Raw genomic sequence first — 25,181 nt, 5'->3', positions numbered from 1 at the left:
TCTCCGAGGTGGCGTTTGACGCTTCCGATAAAATTATCGGTGTTAATTGTGACCAGTTTCAGTTCTTGAACCGCTTTCAAACCTAGCAAGCAATCTAGCTCATTTGGCACAATTACAAAAGTTACGTTATAAGTTTCATTGTTCACTGGGTTTGTCACTGTCAGAGTTGCCTCCCCTAAGGATTTCGCTGTTGACTTGTTCCACATCCTGAGATGTGACACTTTCTGTATTCTCTGAGATTTTCGGACAAATCTCTGTTGGATTGTATTTACCTGGGCCCCAGTGTCAATGTGAAATGTTACATCACAGTCATTTACAATCATTTTGGCTTTTGCCTTTGAATTGATCGAACTGTCAATGTAGTTAAGCCAGAATTCTTCTTCTGTAGCTTCTTCGGGCTTGTCATTTTGGTCAACTGTTTGCACTTTCTTGCAGCATGATTTGAAATGGTTCTTTACACCACAGTTGTTACATCTCTTTCCCCAGGCTGGACATTTTTCTTTGCTTCGTTCATGAAACAGTCCACAGAAACCGCACTTAAGTTTCGGTCTTACCAATCCAGTACCAGATACACCTGCTTGTGATCGTGGTTTCGCGTTATCAACTTTGTTCACCGAATCATGTACTTTGTCTTGTCTGATTTCTTGCACATGTCTATTTGACTGTTCAAATGCTCGGCAAGTTTGAAAACACTTGTCAAGTTCAAGTTTTTCTTCTCTCAACAACAATTCTTGGACCTTACCACTTGTGCTGAGTACAATTTTATCTCTTATCATTCTGTCTTTTTCTTTGAAATTGCACGACTCTGCTCTTCTCCTAACTTCGGTGAGGAAATGTTCGAACGATGTAAAGTCATCATATTTCACACACCAGAACCTGTGGGTTTCAAGAACTTCATTCCTCCGTGGATTACAGTAGGCTTCAATCTGTTGCAGAACTTTGTCTGGATCGTTTTTGTCATCTTGATTTGCCCATACAAACTGGTCATAAATGTCAATTACCTTCGGTCCTGCACAGTGTAAAATGATGCTGGTTCGAACTGTCTTGTCTTTGTTTTGGGAACCACTAGCGGTCAAATATATTTCTATCTGTCGCTTCCATCTCTTGAAGTTTTCACTTATGTTTCCTTCAGTAATATCTAAAGTCCCAGGTGGCTTTAACGAGTCCGCCATGTCGAACGAATCAAATCGGGACGAATGTTCAATTAAATGTGATCTATTTTCGCGACCTGGCTTGGTCAAATTTTCGGAGTTTCTTCAACTCTGTGCGTTTATCCAGCGAAAATCAACGTTGCAGACGTTATCAGGATATGCGTTCACCGCTGCCACCATGTTGATAGCATGCTTGTATCATCATAAGTGGTGATATCTTCAAAAGAATAGCTCGTAGACGAAAACACGAGTCACGTGTTTAATCAACACACACGAAGGTAACTCCTTCAAGACCACTACAGAATAGAGAGTAACAGTTGTCTTTCTTAGATCATATCAACAGAAGTTTGTAACTTCCAGCCTGGAAAAACTAGTGACGAACATTAACAACGACCATTTTACAATCACTATTCGATACGGTGGTGCTGAACCTGGAACACTTACCTGTTTACCTTACTTGGTCGGAAAGGAATCTATAGCTATGGGTACATGATCGATTGGGAAGAATTTCCGACGATGATTACAAACACTCTAATAAGGTATGGACTGCGTTCAATTGCCAAAGTCTTGGCGATTGCCATGATCTGTACTTGCAAACAGATGTGCTTTTACTCGCAAACGACTTTCAGGCGTTCCATTAGACTATTATGTGGGTTCATATGTTAGACAACGCGTTATCCCTTTTCTCCGGAATGACTTGGTACGCTCTCCTATCAAAAACTAATGTAGAGCTTGAGTTGCTGACTGATATCGATCTGAATTTACTTGTGGAACGCGGCATCCGTGGAGGTATATGAATGGTGAATGATCGGTATACCAGGACTCACAATTCGCTAGTAGATAGATTTAAGAATGTCTGCAAATGCGTTAAACATTGATATGTTTGGAAAAAAACTATGCAGAACTTGCGAAGTCAAGCCTCATTTGGCATTGTTCGAGACAGCGAGCAATATAAGCTTTGCAGGCTTATTGCTGATCCCACGTTTAAATCACGGAAGATCTTCGATGGCGAACTAATAGCCGTACACAGCAGAAAATAAAAACTGAATCTGAGAAAGTCAATATTTGATGATGCGTCTGTTTTGGAATTATCCAACTTACTAATGTACGAGTTTTATTATCATAAGATCAAACCATGATCCGACGATGACATCAAGACGATGTTAATGCGCATTACATGGCCAAACCAAATCTGATAAATGAATTTGATACCAGCGCAAATCCAAAAGATCATCCATGGTTTAGTAACACCAGCATGAAAGCCGTTTGGGAAAAGTGAACGATGAATCTGCCGATAATCCTCTCGAGAAACACGTGTGTTTGGGCCCAAAAATATATTCAATCGTGGTCGGAGGCTTCAAAAACATTAAAAGGGCAAAATCAGTGAAATATCCGTAGTAACGACATGAAATCTCGCGTACAATAAATGTTATCTGGTCAAAGAAGCATTAAATGAGTAGTATCGTTGCACTAAGGTAAGTTTGTCCCCGCTGGACATCAAACGGTGTATATTCACCGATTAAATCACGACCTACACATACAGTCACACGTTAATCCCAAAATAAACCTAACTGTTGTTCCTTATTCCCGAGAATGACTCGCACTCAAATATTCTACTATGAGGCTTTGCTGATCGTTCATTAGCAGGTGCCAAATGATAACGTGTTGGTGCCCCTGCAAAGCAATTTGGTTTGATATTATAAATATATTAATAGACCATACCGGGTCAGTACAACGATGTTGTCCGGCTTCTAACTTCCCGGGCGCATATGTATAATGAACGAAATTGTTGAGAGTTGGTAACAGAGGTAGTTTTAAAATAGTTTTATGAGCAGCGGTGACAATTTTAAGTCAAAGTGACTCAATCTTGTGTGTGGTATGAGCATTCAGCGCTACTATGGCTGTTTGAACTCATGTAACTCACTAGAGAGATAAAAAAAAATTACGATTGACTAATAATTCCTGCGCTTAGTTATACTCGAACAATTGCTTAGCCAGTTCACGGCTTAATCTTTACACAATAACGTGGACGAACAGCCGTGTTAAATCGTATCCAAGGATTTGGCGGAAGCGCTTGCGTCGTCAATGATGTCATCATCCACCAATGATTTCTTTATTACAGTCGATGAATCCCCATGCTACTGATGACCTTGACCCAAGCACATACAATCTTTTTGAGAACGACATAATGTACGACTTTGTAATGCTTGAACATAAAGACCCCCCCCCCCCAACGAGAATATTTTACCGTTTTCGCCACAAACACACATTCGTGATCTATGTAACACAACGATACGCACAGGTGCTTAAAGTAATCTGCGAGAAGTGCAAAATGTTGATGATAAATTGTGGCATTGATGGCAACATTCATTGGACTTAATATGCTGCTGACAACTCGTGGTATGATATTCGGAATATGTTTGCATTGTTCATTCAGGACGCATATAGTTTCCTCACGACTGACATGAGTTGGCGCGCAAAGACTAAGTATCGAGCTGGTTTGAAAACAAGCGTAAATTTAAACGACCCTGATAAATATAATATCAAAACCTGTAAGTGATGTCATATCAAAGTATGTGAAACGACACCATAAAGTTGCCTACGAACACTTGGAACTGATCCGTAATGTTATAGCAGGTCGCATATGTGTCAAAGATATGTTAAAGTCGCAATATATAGCACGGAAAGATATCAAGTTGTTCAACTTTCCACGGGTGCGTACAACGTGGAATTGATCAATGGTGAGATCTGACAGATGATTTAATTACTGACTGTCAAAAACTCTACTGTCATCAGAGGCAAACATGAATCCATACTCAACTATGTCATTTTGATTCAATCTGCATGATACCCGGTTTCGTATAATTTGGTTTTTACACAATCGTGGAACCGGGTGATCTGTAAATGGTTATTCTAGAGGCGTCGGTGTATCTTCAAGGTGCTGATGCAACACAACAGATTAAAGATTTGCTGTGGATATGTCAGAGCTGATCGAGATGAAGCCATCGTTGAGTGATTTAATCGTACACAACACATGTGAAACGATTATTTAGACATCAAGACGCGCAGGAAATGTTGTTACCGAGTGGAAAACGTTGGAGCGATCTAAAGAAATGGGTAGCAAGACTTTCTCGATTAGTAACCGCGTTGAACAGTGAAGTTACGCTGGCGATTACCCACAGAGGAAATCCCCAAAACATCAGTGACTGATGCTGGCAGGAAACGGACGAGTAAATGGTATGTGTGAATCCAACATGTAACGCGACACCATTGTGAGATATTTGTTTGCGCACAGATGACTAGAAAGTTAAACAGGGTGAGCTACCGATCCCATTTGGAGTTTGAACACTCATAGGACATTACATGTAACCCGTTGCAGCAACGCATCGTGATTTATTATCTTGTATCGGAAGCGGAGGTGCCAGCTCTCTAACGTGGTTTTGTCTGTGAGAAATTGCAAGTGATACTAGGGGAGACGCATTTACCACCCACGAGGGTATTAACAAGAGCTAATCAGCCCACGCAGCGGCACCTCAATCACATGGTTACAGTCAAGGCACGTCAGCATGACATTGCCCATTTATTTACCTAGTTGGGGCCCCGAGTGGCCGAGTGGTCTAAAGCGCTCTTCGTTACGGATCACTGCCATCTCACCTCTGTCTGCGGCGGTTCGAGTCTAAGATTCAGCCAATGTGGGCATGTGAGAAAGCTTGCTAGTAGCTTCTCGTGGGTCGGTGGTTCTTTCCGGGGTTTTCCGGGTTCTTCCTCCACCATTAATACTGGCCGCCATGTATAGCCTATCGTGCTGAAAAATGACGTTAAACCCCACAACAACAATTATTTACCTAGTTGATTGTCCACGCAATCCATGATGAACTGTCTATAATCACTAACTTGAGAATTCCATAATATTTCGGCGTAGCCTTTGTGGAAATTATTATTTTGATTTCATGCCAGCTAAAAAAATTACAGCCGACATTGCGGTCAAGCCCTTGTTGCTGACGTTGTCGGTCGCTGCGTAGTTACAATGCTATATTTTATAATTAGCACATGAGCAGACAGCAATGGAAGTGTGATAACAGGGTCAGCAAAACAATGAAAACAATCCTGGACAATTGTGACATGTATTCGTGTTGCTGGCACCTCCAGTCCCCAAAGAAATTAATAATAACTTACAGTGTAGTGAATGAAATATTACATGGTCCTAAACGTTCTTTCAACAAGTCCAAAATTATCGAGTATTCCAAATGAGTTCCAGTGGGTTTCCGAATAAATTCAAATCTATTGTGTTCGTGTGCCATTAGCTTGGATGGTTTAATGTAGTAACAGTCTTGACGTATCACAATGATATAATACAAAATGTCCTTAAATTATTTCAGTGGAATTCCAAATAGTTATTTAATCTCAATGTTTATGAGCACCTTTCAATTCCAGTGAACAATTGAAATAAATAAATTAAATCCGCTCAGCTGAACAGAGCTAAAGCTTATTCTACTAAGACTGATGTTTAAGATAAGAATAACTAATTCTCATGTAAACATATCTTATATTAAAAAATCTCCAACATCTCAGTAAGGTCAGGTCCTTAGCAGCTAACCAAACCCAAATTCGGTCACCTGGTTTTTCTGGAGGGAATCTCATGACCTGAACTTAAAATCCATTAAATTCGTAAACAGTGTTTCTTCTACAGCTTCCAAAGTTAAAAGGCCACAATAACATGTTTAATGAAACATAATGACCTTAAGTTATCACAATGTACAAACCCGAAGTGACATGAACAAAATTTGCTATTAAATATATTTTGTACTAACTGACACTTACACTCTATTATCATGAATAAAAAATGAAATACATAATATAGCTATACATAACATTTAATTTTATTTCATGCTAAATAAAGTGTAATGTTGCAATATATTTCATTATGGTAGAGTTCTATTTTGAATTAGAATTCTTCTTTCCGTTTTGTTTCCTCCAATCATTTTATTTAATACCACGTCATTTGGAATTCGAATTCATCGTGACATTTGTTATTCAAATCATTGTATTTGATACTAAATCTGTTTTTCATTTGTTGGGTTCATCATCGTTTCATACGACGTCATTTGATTAAGACAATGAAAGGCCCCAGTAGCATTTTATGTACTTTTGAGCCCTCGGGCACCAGCGCCTTCTTAGAGTAGTCTTCTCTTGGACAGCGTCTTCGTATTTGATTGGCAAAACAAGTTCAGAATTGTTCAATGGGAGGTAAACGTTTACAAATGCGAAGAAATGATTGTGGAGGAGTTAGTATTTAAATGCAATCTATATGAAATCTCTTTGGTATAATTATATTTAAAATTTCTTTTGTTTTATATCATGCATCGAAAAAGCCCCCTCCCGGCCGAATGAGTTATGATATTGATCCAATGCCAGTTGTCATAGGGCGACATCAACAGCGGTACGTTGCTGAAAGTAAATCTAATCCTAAAATGTAAGACCTCCTCCTCCCTGATATTTATGGTCGACGCTCCAAACATAAATATGAGGTTCGAGATCGTACATTGTAGGACCAAAAGTAAACTGTAATTGTGAAACACGTTTTAAACGATAGTTTCTGTTGGAAACTTACCTAACGATGAAATCTTAATATTTTGCACGTATTTTCGTCAGTACTGGCGTCGGACCAGTGACGGGAAATTTTTAGTATCTTTTTGATCCGTTTATTCTTCAAAATACCGATATGAAATCCATTTCTTTCGACAACAATCCTGGTTATATTACGAAAGAAAAACGTAATAAAAATTTGAAACACTGTAATATTAACTTAGTAACAGGGATAATATTAGTCCTACAATGTAAAACATAGCACGTTTTTTTTTAAGTACTGTGTCTTACTATCCAAATAATGGGTTTGTATAGCGTGTTCCGATGTCGTCATCTGAACAAGTAGTCAAAGTTTCAGGAATATTACACACATTTAGCAGCATATGTCAACACTCTTCCACTAATTTATGTGCATTTAATATACTTACTATGCTGTCTTTATCCTGGCAGAATGAAAATATGACACTAGCAGATGGACGAATTTTCATGTTACATTGACATACATTTGAATTTGTTGCAATGCGATAGTAGTCGAGGTATGCCAAAGTATGTTTAAGTAGGTTCATATGGCAGATATGTTTCTTGAACGAAATGTTGGTTTATAGTTCCAATAGGCATAATATATTTTTATTCATTTCATTAAAGAATAATATTTCAACTTAACCCAATTTCAGTGTTCCCGTCTTTCATTGCTTTCCAGCCAACTGAAATGTAGGCCAACGAAACTTGAAAACAGGTCCATTTCTTTTGTGAGAATTTGAATTTATTAGAGAAAAGACATCAGGTTAAGTAAAGTCTGACAAAAACATTATAACTTTACTTTGTGGTAAAGCATCGTTATTGGTTGCCAGTTGTGTGTGATATTTCTGAAAATTTGACTTTCGTTATACTGTTAGCATCAAAACACGCTACTCAGCGCCGTTATTTAGGCAGTAAGACCCATCCCCCACCCACCCCGAACAAAAGTATTGGGTGATGTGTTTTACACTAAAGGACTAGGACAATATACAATTGTTTCAAAGTACTGCACAGTATGGTCATTGCGCATGCACTTTTGACCATGGCACTCTTTGGTAAAGAGGGTATATGTGTGTGTGTGATCAGGATTTTTAACGTAGCTTTTAACAATGTTTCAGTCATATCGCTATGATGTCAACAGTGTGGCAGTTTATAGTGATGTCTAGCACTGTGGCATCATGTTGCAGACACGTAGCATGATGTCCCACCCAGTCACATTATCCTGACACCAGGCCGACCAGTCCTAACACTAACCTCTTAACGCTGAGCGCCAAGCGAGGTGGCTGTTAGTACCATTTTTGTAAGTCTTTGGTATGACTCAGCTGGGGTTTGAATCCACAACCTCCCACTAGACCACCTGAGTGGTCAAAGAGGGTATATAGGGGGTATTTAAGTTTTTGGGCATGAAATGAAATGCTCCATGAAAATTGTTTTACACTGATCTTAGGTCTCACTGAATTGTTTATCTGGTGAATTTTCATCCAACAATGACCTATTACAGAAAAATGGGAATAATTTTACACTGAATATACAAATAAAAGCAAACTAATGATTTTGTAGAAAGCATGCATGTGAGATTTTGACTAGCAATCAGGTTAATTCCTTTTACAAGTGGTGGCTTTTATACTAAACCAGCACTGCCACCAACTCCTCTTTGTTTACATTCATTTTTGACTGCAAAGAGCTATTTTCAATATTTCTTCGTGACAAGGCAACTAAAAGAATCAGTATGTGCCTTATGCATCAATAAAGTTCACTTGTACTATAACAAATTAGCATACTTTTCATCACCCATCAACTGTTTTGATTTTTAGATATTTTCCTCTGTAGTAGACATATGTAAATATTAAACCAAGTCAGCTGTTCATTTGCAGCCCAAGTTATGCATTTGATCTCCAGTGCTAATCTAACAGGCAGTCACCAAACAAGCCAATTCATTTCAAGCCTAACTCAAAGTAAATCTATTAAAATCACATTACAGATTTAGCTTCTGTGTGAAATTATAAATGCTAGGTTTATGATAATTAGTTGATGCCTTCTACCTTAAAAGTTAAGGAGGTGTCAAAATACAAAACTATCCAGTGAGACCTTATATCACCATTATGTATTCAAGCATTGATAACAAAATCCCAAATGTGATCCTTCTGATTCTTCAGTAACTCTAATTTTGTAAAGAAGAAAATATTATTTTACATTTAAGTCGTATATCAGTATATCATCTCTAATGGGACCTTTTAGGAGTTTTTTGAGAGATGGTTTTAAATCTGCATTTACACATTAATAGTAAACTATGCCATTTAAAGAATAAAATAAATTATAATTTTGCACTGCAAACATTGATTATGTTTGATTTTTGCATATGTTTATACCTGATCCTGTATATTTGGAAATGTTCATTGTAATTCATATTTATTTGAGGCTAGACCCCCACATACTATTATTATTATTATTATTATTGCCATTTATTACATACTATTCCATGCTTCTATATTTATTCTATTATGAAATATTTCCATTCTTTCCTCAATTGCTAACAAGTAACAACAGAAATAACAAGTCAAATTATAATTTGCATAAAGCAATATTTTACAAAAAAGGAGACAGTGAAAAACTAGCAACAAAATGAAGAAGTCAGCTGCAAACATTAACATAATTCAGTTAGTGACATATGCTTCTGAAACATGAAACATTACTTGGACAATAGCATTTGACAATATATTCTTTTCTGTTGTATGATAAAAATTAATTCAGCATAAGGCTTTACCTGCTTTTAGAATGCAAATTTATTAACCTGCATCCATGTTTCCATTCACCTTTATTAAATGTCCCATAATTTCTGAAGAAATATATTTTATTCACAAATACCAAGTTTAATTAATGTTAATAATATATATTTATCACTTCACATTTGTACAAAGCACAGTGCTTACAGATGAAGTATGAGTCAACAGTATCATCAGCATCCTCAATGCCCACACAGACCTGATGATACCACATGCTACAATTGTCACATTCTATCCAGAGAATACCTTCGTCTTTCATGTCTGCTAGTAGTGGCTCCTCTTGATTACAGCTTCTGCAAACATTGTTATTTTTCATGCTGTTTCTTAACTTCAGTGCATTTCTCTTTGTTTCATTAAATTTTTATTTCTTGACCTTTTTTGTTTCTTTTTCCTCCCTTTTCTCTCTTTCTTTTTTTTTTTCTTCTCTCAACCTCCAGCTTTCTCTTTTTTTCCTCTTCCTTCTCTTCTAACTTCTTACAAAAATCATCTGTTGTTATGACCCTGACTTCTGTAACAAGCTTCCTTTTGGCTGCCTGGGGTTTGGCTGGTACTGGAGGAGATGTGTCAGAGAGTGATGGTGGAATCAGGCCTTCTTTCACTAGAGGGCTACCACCAATGAAAGAACCACATGTAATACATGTGGTTATTATATACACAACCTTAGGCTGAGTTAATTTTGTGGCTGAAGTGCACAGTACATTTTTAGCTGTTGACTTGGCAAAGTGTGGTTTTATCAGCTGTGTTTTGTCAACAGCATCTGGATTGATTGGGTACATCCCTGTTTTTCTGAATGCTTCCCTAATTCTTGCTGGTGAACACGATCAATTGCATGACTTAAAACCACAGGAAATTTGGCCTTATTCAAGACTTCATTTTTGTGAATAAAGCCAAGGTTGGTTGTTGTTGTTGTTGTTGTTGTGGGGTTTAACGCCATTTTTCAGCACACGATAGGCCATATATGGCGGCCAGTATTAATGGTGGAGGAAGAACCCGGGAAAACCCCGGAAAGAACCACCGACCCACGAGAAGCTACTGGCATGCTCTCTCACATATCTACATTGGCTGAATCTGAGACTCGAACCGGCGCAGACAGAGGTGAGATGGCAGTGATCCGTAACGGCGAACGCTTTAGACCACTCGGCCACTCGGGGCCCCGCCCAAGGTTGGTTGTCAGTGTGCTAAATTTATGTTTCAGTGGACCATTTAATGCCAACATCAAGGGGCTTTTGGATGTGTGTTGTATGTGGAGGTAAACTAAGCAGTTCAACATTGTTTTTACATGCAACCTTTACCAGTTGCGAGTTGATGTGACTGTCATGATTATCATAAATGAGTAGAACTGGCCTTTCTTTACCAAAGTTTGGAAGAAACAGATCTTTGAACCAGGCCAGAAACAGTTCCGAATCAATGTAGCCAGACTCAGTATAAGCAAAGTGCCAGTTGTTGGGTACAGCATCCCTGTAGGTGGTGTGAGAAAATGATTTTTTAAAAATCAGAAAGGTTGGCAGAATCCTACCATCAGCACAAATACATAAATGGGCTATTATATGACCAGTTGATGATATAACTTGTTGGTAGGCATGTTGGCCTCGTATGCCTGTAACTCCCTGATGTGCCTTTTCCTTACTGCTTGAACCTGTCTCATCTGCATTGAATATGCACTTTACTTTTTCTTTCAAACCCAGCGTGTCAACAGTATTCCTTAGAAGTGTGAGTATTGATCCATCACATTCTGATTTGCCATTCTGGATCTGGAACGATCTTGTCTTTCTGGCTGTTTTTCAGTGAGGTCTGTGTCTTTCAAACAATTTTCAGAACCACTGATCAGATGGACCTCTGTTTAGATTCCACAAGGTCTGGCATCCACTTTTCCTAACTGATGCTATTACATATTGCCTGACCATCATCTGAGACATTGGAAAGCCTTATTGAGTTATATGTTCCAAGCTGTGGACCAATGCAGTCTCATCTTCCTCAGTTATCATCCTCTTAGATCCTAATTTATGGCTATTATGTACACCATGGACATGGTTGTCAATAGTTTTCCGAGGGATTCTGAAATCCCAGGAAGCTTGAGTTACTGTCAGTCTGCCTCTCTTGACTTCAGAAATAGCAGCCTCAAGCTCATCCAGTTCATAGCTCTGCCATTTTTGCATTCTGTTTTTAGATGGAAAGAAAAAAAGTGTGTGAGATTTCACTTTATTTCAAATCTTAAAATATAGGTGTGTCTTATTTTATTTATTGGTGTATGACGTTGAATATTAATAGTTCACTGCTTAACATAACTGACTCACTGGCTCCAAAGAACTAAAACACTGACTCAGATTTGTTTGTACCAGTCTTAACTGTTAGACATTTGTGTATATAACTGCTACATTTTAAGCTGCATACATATAGGAAAATAGCTGTATTCTGTGTAAGTCTATCCACAATGTTAATTGATTATAAATTGTTTGGATGTGAATGCATGTCTGCTAGTTTGCAAAGAAGTATTTCAGTAAAATTGCTAAAGTTACTGATTGATTACTATGGTCATTAAGACACAGTATGTGCAAGGAAAAAACTCAAACAGGTCCAAGTTAGGTTTTGAAAAGGGAAAATACTCAGTATCAGATAATGAAAAAGACTATGGCACAGGAAATAATGCAGTTAGTACATGCGGATACCATGTTACAGAAGCAAACAACACGACAATACATGATATATTGGAATTTATAAGATACTAAAGAAACAAGTGTCATTATTTATTTAAGGATATGGCATGATTGAAGGTAAGATTTTTTTTTATTATGTTTGTGCAGGTGGACAAATGTTATGTCTTTTGATGTGCAAAACATCATATATTAGCCATGTCAAAGGTCATGACCCCTTGATGACAGGAAATATATACAGGAAATAGGGTTCAATTTGTTTTCTGTTTTTCAGCTTACCTGTTGAATTTGGAGCATGTATTCATTTTTCCAGCATCTATTTCTTTTCTTCTAAAACTTATTGATCAGGAGTGATGTAATGCACGCATTCACGTAAGCAATGAGATTGGGCCTCACTGATCTGATGCCAGTAGCTATATATGCACACAAGGTATTTTTGTTATTGTTTGTGTGCATTTAGTATTTTGGTGTTACAGATTCAGTACAGTGATATTCTGGGGCCCCGAGTGACTGAGTGGTCTAAAGTGCTCTCCGTTACGGATCATTGACATCTCACCTCTGTCTGCGTGGGTTCGAGTCTAGGATTCAGCCACTGTGGGTATGTGAGAAAGCTTGCCAGTAGCTTCTCGTGGGTCGGTGGTTCTTTCTGGGGTTTTCCCGGGTTCTTCCTCCACCATTAATACTGGCCGCCATGCATAGCCTATCGTGTGCTGAAAAATGGCATTAAACCGCATAACAACAACAACAACAAAGCTCTCTGTTATGGATCACTGTCATCTCACCTCTGTTTGCATGGGTTCGAGTCTTGGATTCAGCCAATGTGGGTATGTGAGAAAGCTTGCCAGTAGCTTCTGGTGGGTCGGTGGTTCTTTCTGCGGGTTTTCCCGGGTTCTTCCTCCACCATTAATACTGGCTGCATGTATAGCCTATCGTGTGCTGAAAAATGGTGTTAAACCCCACAACAACAACAACAGTGATATTCAGTGTCCATATACATGTTGTTCTGTGGTACGCATGGTGATTGAGTAGTATGTGAGATGCTTGAATTGCACATGTCTAACATGCAACTGCTGATTACATTAACAAGTTCCCTGTTCCATTGTCCACTCCGCCAACAACTCTCCATTAGTCAACTTCACAGCTTTTGAGTGCAGTGTTACTCTGTACTTTGCAAATTTTATTAAAGAAAATGAGTTTTGTACACCAAAATACTACATGACGCTGGTAAGTTTTTAATTATATTGTGATAGTTTTATAATAATTCCCTGCCTATAATAAGTCTGTGCCTTATTATTTTGTGAATTGTATGTGTGTGTTAGATTCGTTTACTTTTTATTATTTATATATTTCATGTGTGTACTTTGTAGGTCTTCATCTTTATGGACTTTATCTTTATGTTCTTCATTGTCTTTGGTTGTTAGTCATCTCCTCTACCATACCCTGACTTATTCCAGATTCTGCTTGCACAAGGAAATTACCGACTACTTCAGTTTTGAAGAAACAATGTAATGCCTTCCAAGCTTAAATGAAGACATGAAAACAGTATTAAATTATTTTAAAAGCATTCATCCAATGCAAAACAATGGGCTTAGTGATCAAGATGAGCCCTGCGCCTGATCAGATGGACCATTTTGAAGTTTCCTAAAAGGTTGAATAAAAATCACCGAGACCTAATAGGTAGTCAGTTTGGAAGATTGTTTTTTTTTATATCTTGTCAAGGATGTGAGTGGGATATAAACAGATAATAAATGTCTGTAGTCTCCATACCAGAAATTCAGCCAGTATGTCAACACATCTAAAACAACATCACCCTGCTTAAGATGAAAGATCATCAAGTTGATATACGGTAGGTATCATTAATGTCTTGGATCATTGGCTGTGCATCATGAATCACACTGATATGCAACAGAAGTGGGTCATTTCACCCCTGGTTGTTTTTATGTAAATCTGATGCAGAAATTATTTTTATTTTTAAATATACATGTATTAACATTAAGTGTAATGAAAAGTTAATTAGTGGTGTGATCCCTTAATGAAACTAGATTCAAGTACTGTACCATTTCTCATCAGTGATGCCTCAGATGCTGCTTCTGGAACTCCTGGGTTCCCTCATTAGCTAATATCCTAGACATCCCCAATCTTTGAGCTGTTTTGCATTGGGGAATTTGAAAGTTTCAAAAATCCTTTGAAGAAGAATTTTGGTTATGTGCATATTTGTGTTGTTGAAAATGTACTCATAAGTTACATTGACATCAGGTAAATTTAATATTAATTACAATTATTTTTTTCTTTTAGCTTCTACTGGTTATGGGATGGTCTTTTTATTGTCCCTCTGCCATCCATCATCCATCCATCAGTTAGCACTTGTTTGATATTGCTTCTTCTTCTAAACTACATGGAGATTTGCCTTGAAACTTTATCCCATGGTCTAGTTGGCCCTAAGCAAACATGGTGTTGCTTGGATATCTAATATGGTCACCACAGTAGCCATTTTGAATGGATGGTCATATGAACCTAATTTTCACTAAAAGACTTCTCATAATGTCTGTGTGTTCTTAAATGAAAATGGGACTGTTCTGATGCCCAATATGGCCAGGGCAGTGGCCATCTTGAAAATCTGGTTATTGCTACTTCTCCTGAATGAAATGTAATATTGCTATGGGTTTTTCACTATAAGACTTTCTGTAAAGCCTAACCAGTCATAAGTAAAAATAGTATAGATCTGACATCCAGTATGCCCACCATAGCAGCCATCTTAAAAATATTGTCATAAATACTCCTTCTGATGATCATATCAACATGATCTTTTTGCTGAGTAACCTGATGTTGTCTAGTTGGTCATAAATAGGTATAATACTGATTTGACATCCACTATGGTGACCATGGTAGCCATCTTAAAAACCTTGTTATTGCTACTCTTGCTACATGGATGGTCATATCATCATGGGGATTTAGCTAAAAGACTTCTTATAATGTATAGTAGTAGTTCTAATCGAAAATGGTGCCAAATTGACATCCAATAGTTTGAATTTTTCTTGAAGCAACAATCAGACTGCCGATCAAGATTGACATTGAAAGATTATGCAGCGTGATCTTTAAATATTGGTGATTCACACATTGTTTAAATGGGAAGGTGATGCAGTGAAGTTTTACATCATCTTCTTATTGGATGATTGTACATTGTGATTTGGTAATCTTGCAGATAGGAAAAATGCATATACAATACTCCCTAGAAAATAATGGAGAAAGCAGTATTGTGTTTGAAACGTGCTAGAAATACCAGCATTCATTTGTGCATGATATTGTTGAGAAGTATTTATGGAAATACCAGTAATGTCAAGTAGTAATTCTAGAAATACCAGTAGTGTCCATGAATAAATAAAAAAAATAAGATAGCTATTATAATTATATTAAAAATGGTTTTTGTTGCTCAATACAGTAATTTTTCCATTGTATGAAAACCTTGCTTCAGCAGTTTAAGATGGATAACAAAATGAACTTTTATATAGTGAACCAATTTATAAATCATTGATGTAGTACTAGAGAACAAATGGGAGTTGTTACATTGCAAGACATTTAACTTTCATAGTGCTTTCTGACATTACTTACACATTTTGTGACAAAGGATTCCATGTCTCTTTGAATACTGCCATTAATCTCAGCTTTAATTAATTTATTATAGTATATTTAAGTCCATAACCACTACTCAGTATTGCTGGAGTTTCAAGCTATATTTTAAAGTCACTATTTAAATATATGCCATGTGCCCATTTTTCCATATTCTACATACAAGGCAGCTGCTTATGCTGGCCATATATTCTATAGATGTGGCGGTCATATATGCCATTTGTAAATTCTGTATATTGTTGTTATGGGTTAAGTGCCATATTTCAGCACATTATAGGCTATACACATGGCAGCCAGTATATCTAGTGGAGGAAGAACCCCAAAACATCCAGGGAAGAACCACCAACCCACTGGAAGCTACTTGCAGGCTTTCTCACCAATGTTGGGAGAGTCCAAGACTCAAAACCATGCAGACATAGGTGTCAGTGATCTGTAAAGGCAAGTGCCTTAGACCACATGGCCTCCCAACACCATGGAAAATATATATATATATATATATATATATATATATATATATATATATATATATATATATATATATATATATATATATATATATATATATATATATATATATATATGGTGGCCATAATTCTGGATTAGATTTAATTCATTCTCTTTGGAAGTTGAAGAATGGAACCCAGTGCTGCTGTTGTGAAATATTTTATATGGTGGTTAAAGTAAGCTTTTTATGACATGGAATAGCTACAAGCAACTGTAGGAATCAATTGGTATAACAAAATCAGTTATAGAAAAAGAGCACTGGTTCTGTTTTATGCCATAGATAATGTAGCTAATATTTGAAGGTGCAAAGTGTACATAAAAATATAGCTAATAATTATTTTCCATTTCTGGTGATTCAAGCATTTGATGAGATGGACATAGTTCAAAAACCAGAAGTTATTTTTCTTAATGTTGAAATTAATTTGCCCAAATGAATTAAAATTAATTAAAATTAATAGATAGAGTTTTGAAAATAAATTTTTTAGCTTAATTTGATGAATAAAACTTTTTTTGTGATTTGGAAATGAACATTTCTTATTACTGTTACTTATTTTTAATTGATGTGAGGAAAAAGGCCAAGGGAGCTTATAATATGGCCCTGCATCTGGTGTGGATTGTCTGTCATGCATCATTTGTCAGAATGTTTGATTTACACTTTGCGAAAATCAATGTACCATTTTCAACCAGATTTGTCAGAGAGCAACTTGGCATGAAGAGCTTTCATGTTCTTACAAATGAAGAAAATCTGCTATCAGATATGGCTTCTGTTACTAAAAGTAAACTTTGAAACAACTTCTCAAAAATCTCTCAATGAAATTTGACCAAATTTGACAGAAAACCTCCTGGCATAGAGGACATTCTGTCTGCCATCATTATTGCATACAGAAAAACCTTAAAAAAGCTTCTCAAAAACTGCTCAACAAAAATCATCGAATTTGAGGGAAAACATTGTGGCATAAAGGGCTTGCATCTTTGTATTTAAAGAAAATCAATCTGCCATCCAATGTAGCTGCTGTTATTAAAACTAGGAAAACCATAAAATAACGTCCCAGGGGTCTTTGGAATAGAAACCCTGGTGGGGGCCTAGAGGGTGAAGCTCCAGAATCTCCTGCGTTTTAATTTTTTTTTAGGGCATACTTGTTACCATCTAACTGTAAAGAAAACTTATTCTAAAGCATTCCCTTCCATCTGCTTGTGTGGCCTAGTCACCCCATGCCCCTGACCAGTTTTGTTATCTTTGTAAGTCATCAGAGGGAATGTTGATTCATTTTGCCCTCATCCAATACTATAATACTATGCTCAGCCCCTCATACATATTGGGAGAGAAATATACCTCCAAAATGTAGAGGGGTCACCATGGACAAAGGAATTTGTCTAAGTATGTACATAACGTGTGATAAGGACACTGTTTATGATATTGTCATTGTGCACTTATGTTGGACTTGAGTCTCTTGAAATTTTACCCAAGTTTTAATATTTTAAGAGCACATTTTATATATTATGTTTAATTTTCTGTATATAAATTCTGGACAAGATTTTATTTTTCATGTCAAGTAGAATTTCAGCATGTTTTCAGATAATAAGCAAAAGACATTTCCACCCCTGTTGACATAAAAATTTAAGGTCATAATCCACACAGAAGTAGCTAACATTTTGCAGGAAAGTAGCATTTTCCCATATTCTCCCCACATTACCCATATTTATATTTAAAAGGTGGTAATGGATTAGCTGTGTACATGTAAAGTACACGGGGCCCCAAGTGGCCGAGTGGTCTAAAGTGCTCTCCGTTACGGATCACTGCCATCTCACCTCTGTCTGCGTGAGTTCGAGTCTCAGGCTTGGCTAACATTGGTACGTGAGAAAGCCTGCCAGTAGCTTCTTGTGGGTCGGTGGTTCTTCCCGGGGTTTTCCAGGGTTCTTCCTCCACCAATTATGCTGGCTGCCATGTATAGCCTATCTTGTGCTGAAAAATGGCGTTGAACCCTACAACAACAACAATGTAAAGTACACAAGTTATTTTTGATCACATCTCAGAATTTTAAATTTGAATCATTGTAATAAGAATTGCTTGAAATTACATTATAATTGTATATATGTATGTATGTGTATATATGTGTGTGTATATATATAATACACTTTTTCCACAGTAGTTCTCACATATGAATAGGTTGGCATGTTCATTTAACCCCTTGGTTTCTATTTAAAGGATGTAGACAGTTTTCACTACTTGCTTTGAAATTTATTTACAGGTTAATACTTCACCTGGACATGATGGTAACATAATTATGCCTGTGGTTCCCACATTGATGGTACTGTATACTAACGATGCTGTTGAGGTCAGATACTCTGATGGCTCCAGGCTCCACCTGACTCCATGTGGATCCACATTCTTTTACCACACAGCAACAGATGGCAGTCATCCAGTGGCAGGTGAATGAAAAATCATCTTCCAAAATAAGTCTTTAAGCATTTGTTTTAGCTCACTTGGGTGTAAGTAAGGTCATAGTATGTCTTTGCATCCCAAAAGTCATGCGTGAATCATCCATTGCCGATCAATTGCTATTTTCGCCTTTTACTCAAAGACCACTAGACAAGTTCCAACCAAACATTGCAGGAAGCTTTCTGGCATGTATTTATACCAGTTATGCCAGTCAGCCATCATATATGGCTACCATTACTGAAAATAGAAAAACGAGAACAAATTTTCTCCAAAATGCTTAACATAAGTTTACCAAATTTAACAGAAAGCATACAGGCATGAAAAGCTTAGTTTTGTATAAATGTCAGTTTGATAGAAAGTGCTCAAGCTTGAATGCTTTTTAACATGTATGCAAATGAATCCAATCCACCATCAACTATGATGGCCATTACTTTAAAAGATCTAAACAACTGGGGAAAAAACAAAGACTGAAAGCATTATGACATAAAAGAAGTTTAATATCAAGCGTGACTCACTCTAAAGCAATGGGGTAATTTAGGCTTTAATATCAAGCATGACTTACTCTAAAGTAATGGGGTAATTTAGGCTTTAATATCAAGCATGACTCACTCTAAAGCAATGGGGTAATTTAGGCTTTGATATCAAGTATGACTTACTCTAAAGTAATGGGGTAATTTAGGCTTTAATATCAAGCATGACTCACTCTAAAGCAATGGGGTAATTTAGGCTTTGATATCAAGTATGACTTACTCTAAAGCAATGGGGTAATTTAGGCTTTAATATCAAGTATGACTCACTCTAAAGTAATGGGGTAATTTAGGCTTTAATATCAAGCATGACTCACTCTAAAGCAATGGGGTAATTTAGGCTTTAATATCAAGTATGACTCACTCTAAAGTAATGGGGTACTTTAGGCTTTAATATCAAGCATGACTTACTCTAAAGCAATGGGGTAATTTAGGCTTTAATATCAAGCATGACTCACTCTAAAGTAATGGGGTAATTTAGGCTTTAATATCAAGCATGACTCACTCTAAAGCAATGGGGTAATTTAGGTTTTAATATCAAGCATGACTCACTCTAAAGTAATGGGGTAATTTAGGCTTTAATATCAAGCATGACTCACTCTAAAGCAGTGGGGTAATTTAAGCTTTAATATCAAGCATGACTCGCTCTAAAGTAATGGGGTAATTTAGGCTTTGATATCAAGCATGACTCACTCTAAAGTAATGGGGTAATTTAGGCTAACAAAGTTCAAAAAAATTTAAATTGACATTTTCAAGCTTTCAATCCATTTATAAATCCATTCATAAATGAGAAATTCTGGAAATATAAAGATAACTCTTGAACAGATATTGCTATCATGGCAACCAAATTTTATATATGGGTGTGATGGTCATTGTGTTGACAGAAAACTTTCTCTAAGTTAAAAATAATAATTAAGTTTTCAGAATACCTCCCCCATAATTCTTTAATCTTTGATTAAAACTCTCCTAGCATTTTTAAATTCAAAGAGATTTTATAAATGTCTTTCACTGCTTTTATGTAGTGTTTGTGTTTTTGTGATGGACTTTGCAAAAGACTAAACTTACTATTTTCATGGTTGTGTCCCTTTATGTGAAATGTCTTTTAAAATATTATACTGCCAATTTGACCCCTCTGAGTAGATTATAGATTACCCTATTACTGGAGAGTGAGTTATACGAATGAAGATGTAAAAGGTTAAAAAGCCAGGAAACTGTTCTCATAACATATGCAGTGAATAGCTGTGGACAAAATTTATCAAGAAAGCATCCTGCTGACATACATTTCTTGTCCAACTGTTCTTCCATTAGGCTATTTGGCAGAGGACTGCCAGGAGAGAGAGATCTCAAGCCCACTTGAACCTCCTGTTGAAAGTCTATTAGTCCAGAGTTAAATATAACTCAAGTTTTATCCAGACCTGTTTGGTTTCCCTGCATAAGCATGAAGTAATGACCAGGATTATAACATTACAGCAAGAAGTCACCACATGAAAGCAATGCATGTTTCATTTAAATCTGTATACATCCAGAGATTCTTAACATGTAATCTACATCTTGGTTCACATTTTACTAAAATCAGCACTATGTCAGATTTTAATAGTGTTTTCTAAATATATTTAGTTCATGGGTACTTCATAGAACAGATTTGTTTTTGACATGGGTACAAGTCTTTATTGCATTTTAATGCAAACTGATGATAATGTCACATAAAATGGAAAACATAAAATGACATGCATAAACATTCCATATATATATATATATAAGTGACATGTTGTGTTTGTGTGCAGTATTACATACGAGAGACATGTTGTGTTTGGGGGCTACAATACATATACATGAGTGACATTGTGTTTGCATGCTACGTTACATATATATGAGAGACATGTATTTGTGTGCTACATTACATATATGAGTGACATGTTTGTGTGCTAATTATATGTATGTGAGTGACATGCTTGTGTGCTAATTACATGTACAGGTAAAACCTATTATAACATGATGCTCGGGGTCCAAAGAATAACATCGCAATATAAGTGGGATTATGTTAAAAAAATTTCAAAAAACTTCCCCCATAGAAAATGTGCATTGAAATCAGAATATTTCGGAAGTTAAGGCAACATTAAACGCAGTGCTAGGGATACAAATGATCGGCTTTTCCTAGAGCATGTATTTAGGATGTTAAAAAGAAAGGTCACCTTAATTTAAAAATTAGCCATGCTGCCATCACATGACAAGCAGAACCTCATTATAATGGGTTTTACTGGTATGAGTGACATGTTTGTGTGCTAATGACATATATGAGTGACATGTTTTGTGCTAATGACATATATGAGTGACATGTTTGTGTGCTAATGACATATGAGTGACATGTTTGTGTGCTAATGACATATATGAGTGACATGTTTGTGTGCTAATTATATATATATGAGTGAAATGTTTTGTTTGTGTGTTACAGTACATATATGTAGATGTGCAAGAGAAGAAGTTTGTTTTCTATTTTCTTTTTACTAAATCTGATCTTATGTCATTGTGATATTCAGAACATTTTTTTCTATATGGCAAAAAATGTTTTTTAATTGTCTGTATCAGGTGCCAACAGTTTGTATGGGAATTGTTTCCTTGGTGAAATTATTAAATTTATACCAAAATTTATATTAGTAATGTACTGTAGTTAGTTTAGAATTTTGTTGATAATTACAAATATCAAAGTTACTGTAATTATGGAAAAATAACAGTAATTATTCCCCTGATCATATCAGAACACTCTTAATTTATTTTCATTAATCCTATAATTGTTAGGTGTTACTGGAAAACAAAAGCAAATGTTAATATGTATCTATGGTTACCTATTAATATGTTTGTTTGAGAGAGAGAGGGGTGTACATGGTTTCTTTAGTGAATGGATGATGAAGTAAATGATGGACAGACAAACTTAGGCAAATAAAAGGATGGCAGTGTAAAGAGATAGGTGAGTAGATAAAAGGGCCCAAACTCGGAGAAACTGATGGTTAGATTGAGAGGTTAAAAGAACAGCAAAATGTATAGACAAGTAAATGGAGTTTTGACATACATGCCATTCATTGTATGCCAATCATTATACATTTCCTTCTTTGCTCACCTGTATATGGATTATGCTTTTCCATTACATTAAAAAATAAAATATAAATAAAGCAGTAATTCCACTCATTAAAAAAATTGTGAATATTTTAAAGGAAAGACTGCTGCATAAGAATAGTGGAAGATCTAATTTGTCATTAGATCTAGATATATATTCCTAATTTTCCATGTATAGCAACTGTATATGACCCACTTTAAAGAAAACAGACAGGTTTCTTTAATTTGAAACTCTGCTTCACAGATTCAGTATATTCATTATCAATTTAGTTGTCAGACCAATCTGAACCTTTAAAGAAAATGGTGCCACATATTAAGCAAAATGGGTTTTTATGGTTTGACTTATGGATGAAAATTCTTAGAGCAGATGGATCATTTTTAAACTTAAAAACATTTTTGATCAGAAAAATGACAGATCAGCACTGCTTTATAAATTTGTAATGATTATGAGAGTGATGCAATACAGCATTCAGATCAAGCACTTCATCATGCCCATTGCAGAATTTGTCGGCTATACTGTCATTCAGCAAGAGTTAGAAATGCAGACTAATTAATGTGAGTGTTGAATATAAATAATTTTTCAGTATGTATTATGTTTGTATTGTTCAGATCCACATACATTTTGCCCATTTTTACCAAGTATTTTGACCAGCAGATCCAGTTGAATAGCAAAGATAAATGTACATTTTTTTTATACAGTGTACTGTAACTATTGCATATAACATATTAGCTATTATGTCATAGCCTCAATGAAGGAGGGTACCAGTATTAGTACTAATATATAGATTACACTTTTTGTGCTCAGATTCTGCTTTTTTGACATTTTAGAAAAATTATGCTTATGCCTGTCTCAGGGTTGTCATGTACCCATATGTCTCATTTCCTAGAAGACAGACTAGTTTCATTAATTTTGAAACCTTTTCTCACAGATTCATTATATTTTAATATATTTAGGCAGCAGAGCAGATTATACTTTTAAAAAATGATGCCAAATCTTAAGTGAAACAGACTTTATGTATACAACTGAAAAATGTTAGAGGAGAGGGAGCTTTTTTTAACTTGTGTGGGTTTGAACCGTAGCCAAGTCATACCAAAGACTTATAAAAATGATACTAGTAGCTGCCTCACTTGGCACTCAGCATTATGAGGTTAGTGTTAGGACTGGTCGACCTGGTGCCAGGATAATGAGACCGTGAGGGACATCATGCTTCATGTTTGCGGCATTATGCCTCAGTGCTAGACATCACTGTAATTGCGACACTGCAGACATCATAGTGATTCAAAAGAAGACTATGAGAGCAATGTAATACAGTACTCTTATTGAGCACATCATCATGCTAATTGCAGAATTTGCCAGTATGTTTTGTATTTGTATTATGGATTGAGCCCATTTATGACATGAATTTTAACCAGCAACAGAGCCAGGTTAATAGCAAGAATAAATGTACATTTTTATACAGTCTGTTATATGGCATGTAATATATAGATGACACTTTTTATACTCGGATTACGATTTTTTACCACTTGGTAATAATTTCAGTAGTAATGATTGAAATAAGTGAGAGACTGATTAAAACATATCTCAGACAACAAACACTTGAATGAATGGAATAGGGTGCAGTCTTAAGAGTCTCTACAGAAATTATGCAATTTATTTTCATAAATTTTTCAACTTGACAAATTCACATGATTTTAAAAAAACAAAACATGAAAAGCTTGCTTGGAATACTTACATTTATATACAACAGGGAAAAAAATCAACTTGCCGGACTCCTAGGCCAAGCTTAGATTTGTCACAAGCAAGCTCAAGTTTCCAAGTCACCTAACCATGGGGAAGTCCAAAAGATTGAGTTGGGGAGCGTTAATGTCCCATTAGTAATGCCACAATACATATTTCAGTCTTATAGTCAATGTCAAGGTCACATTTTCTCACAAAGGCTTCATAATGTGAATATTTACTAATTGAAAAATAAGGAATAGATATTGATATTCTAACTAATCGGTTATGATTAATCTTAATATTTGTATACATCTGGGTTTAGCTGATGTTCAGGTCCTTAATCACCTCAGGCTGTTTGTTGGCTGGCTAGGTCTAAAGATTGTTTTGATGCACGTCTGTCTCTAGGTGTGTAAGGAGTTAATTGTTAATAATATAACTTTGTGAGATAATAATATAACTTTGTGTTTATATGGTGATTAACAGGAGACATGTGAGTACTGCTTGGCAAATAATTAAATGGATAAAAATGTGTTCTCAATCTTTGGCTTGTCAAATATTTTGATGCATGTAGGTGATTTCTCCTTCTGATATGTTCCCCAATCACATAACGGAGGAATATTAGCTTACTACCTCACAAATCCAGCAATACTAAAAGATACAGATTGTCTTATCCTATTTCAAATAGACAAACGGCAGTAACTCTTGCCCATTACCTCCACTTGGCACTGCCTGGTGTTGCTAATTTTTAGCTTCGCTGCCGTACATAGAACACATTGTACAGTTAATCCTCCAACAATCCAGCCATTTCTATGTTCCTGTAGGCCCATCCTATGTTCTATTTGGATTTTTTGTGTGGATTTATCAATCCATATTATGCATTATTTTACAAGTTCACCTTTGAATATGTTCCCCAATTGCATTACATTTGGAATATTAGCCTTCTACCTCGTGAATCCAGCCAAGACAAAATTAATCTTTTTTCTATTTCAATAGACAAAGGGCAGTCACTGTTGCCCATTACCTACAAATCTTTGGTCCCACAACGTAAATAAACCAGTACCAT

The 25,181-nt window shown here is 36.1% G+C and overlaps 1 protein-coding gene across 1 annotated transcript in view; it reads left to right on the top strand.

The window, feature by feature from the left end:
- Window positions 1-6,403: 6,403 nt before the first annotated feature.
- The window catches only part of LOC149798930 (uncharacterized protein C5orf34-like), a 78,374-nt gene continuing 59,596 nt past the window's right edge, over window positions 6,404-25,181 (top strand). Inside the window, exons 1-2 of the mRNA XM_089957843.1 lie at window positions 6,404-6,591; window positions 18,570-18,750. Coding sequence (XP_089813969.1) covers window positions 18,606-18,750 — 145 coding nt within the window. The 5' untranslated portion in view covers window positions 6,404-6,591; window positions 18,570-18,605. The remainder of the gene's footprint in view (window positions 6,592-18,569; window positions 18,751-25,181) is intronic.

This window comes from Sinohyriopsis cumingii, chromosome 5 (assembly GCF_028554795.1).
Source record: "Sinohyriopsis cumingii isolate HCF-2022 chromosome 5, ASM2855479v2, whole genome shotgun sequence".
NCBI lineage: Eukaryota > Metazoa > Mollusca > Bivalvia > Unionida > Unionidae > Sinohyriopsis > Sinohyriopsis cumingii.
This window is presented reverse-complemented; position numbering and strand designations above follow the sequence as displayed.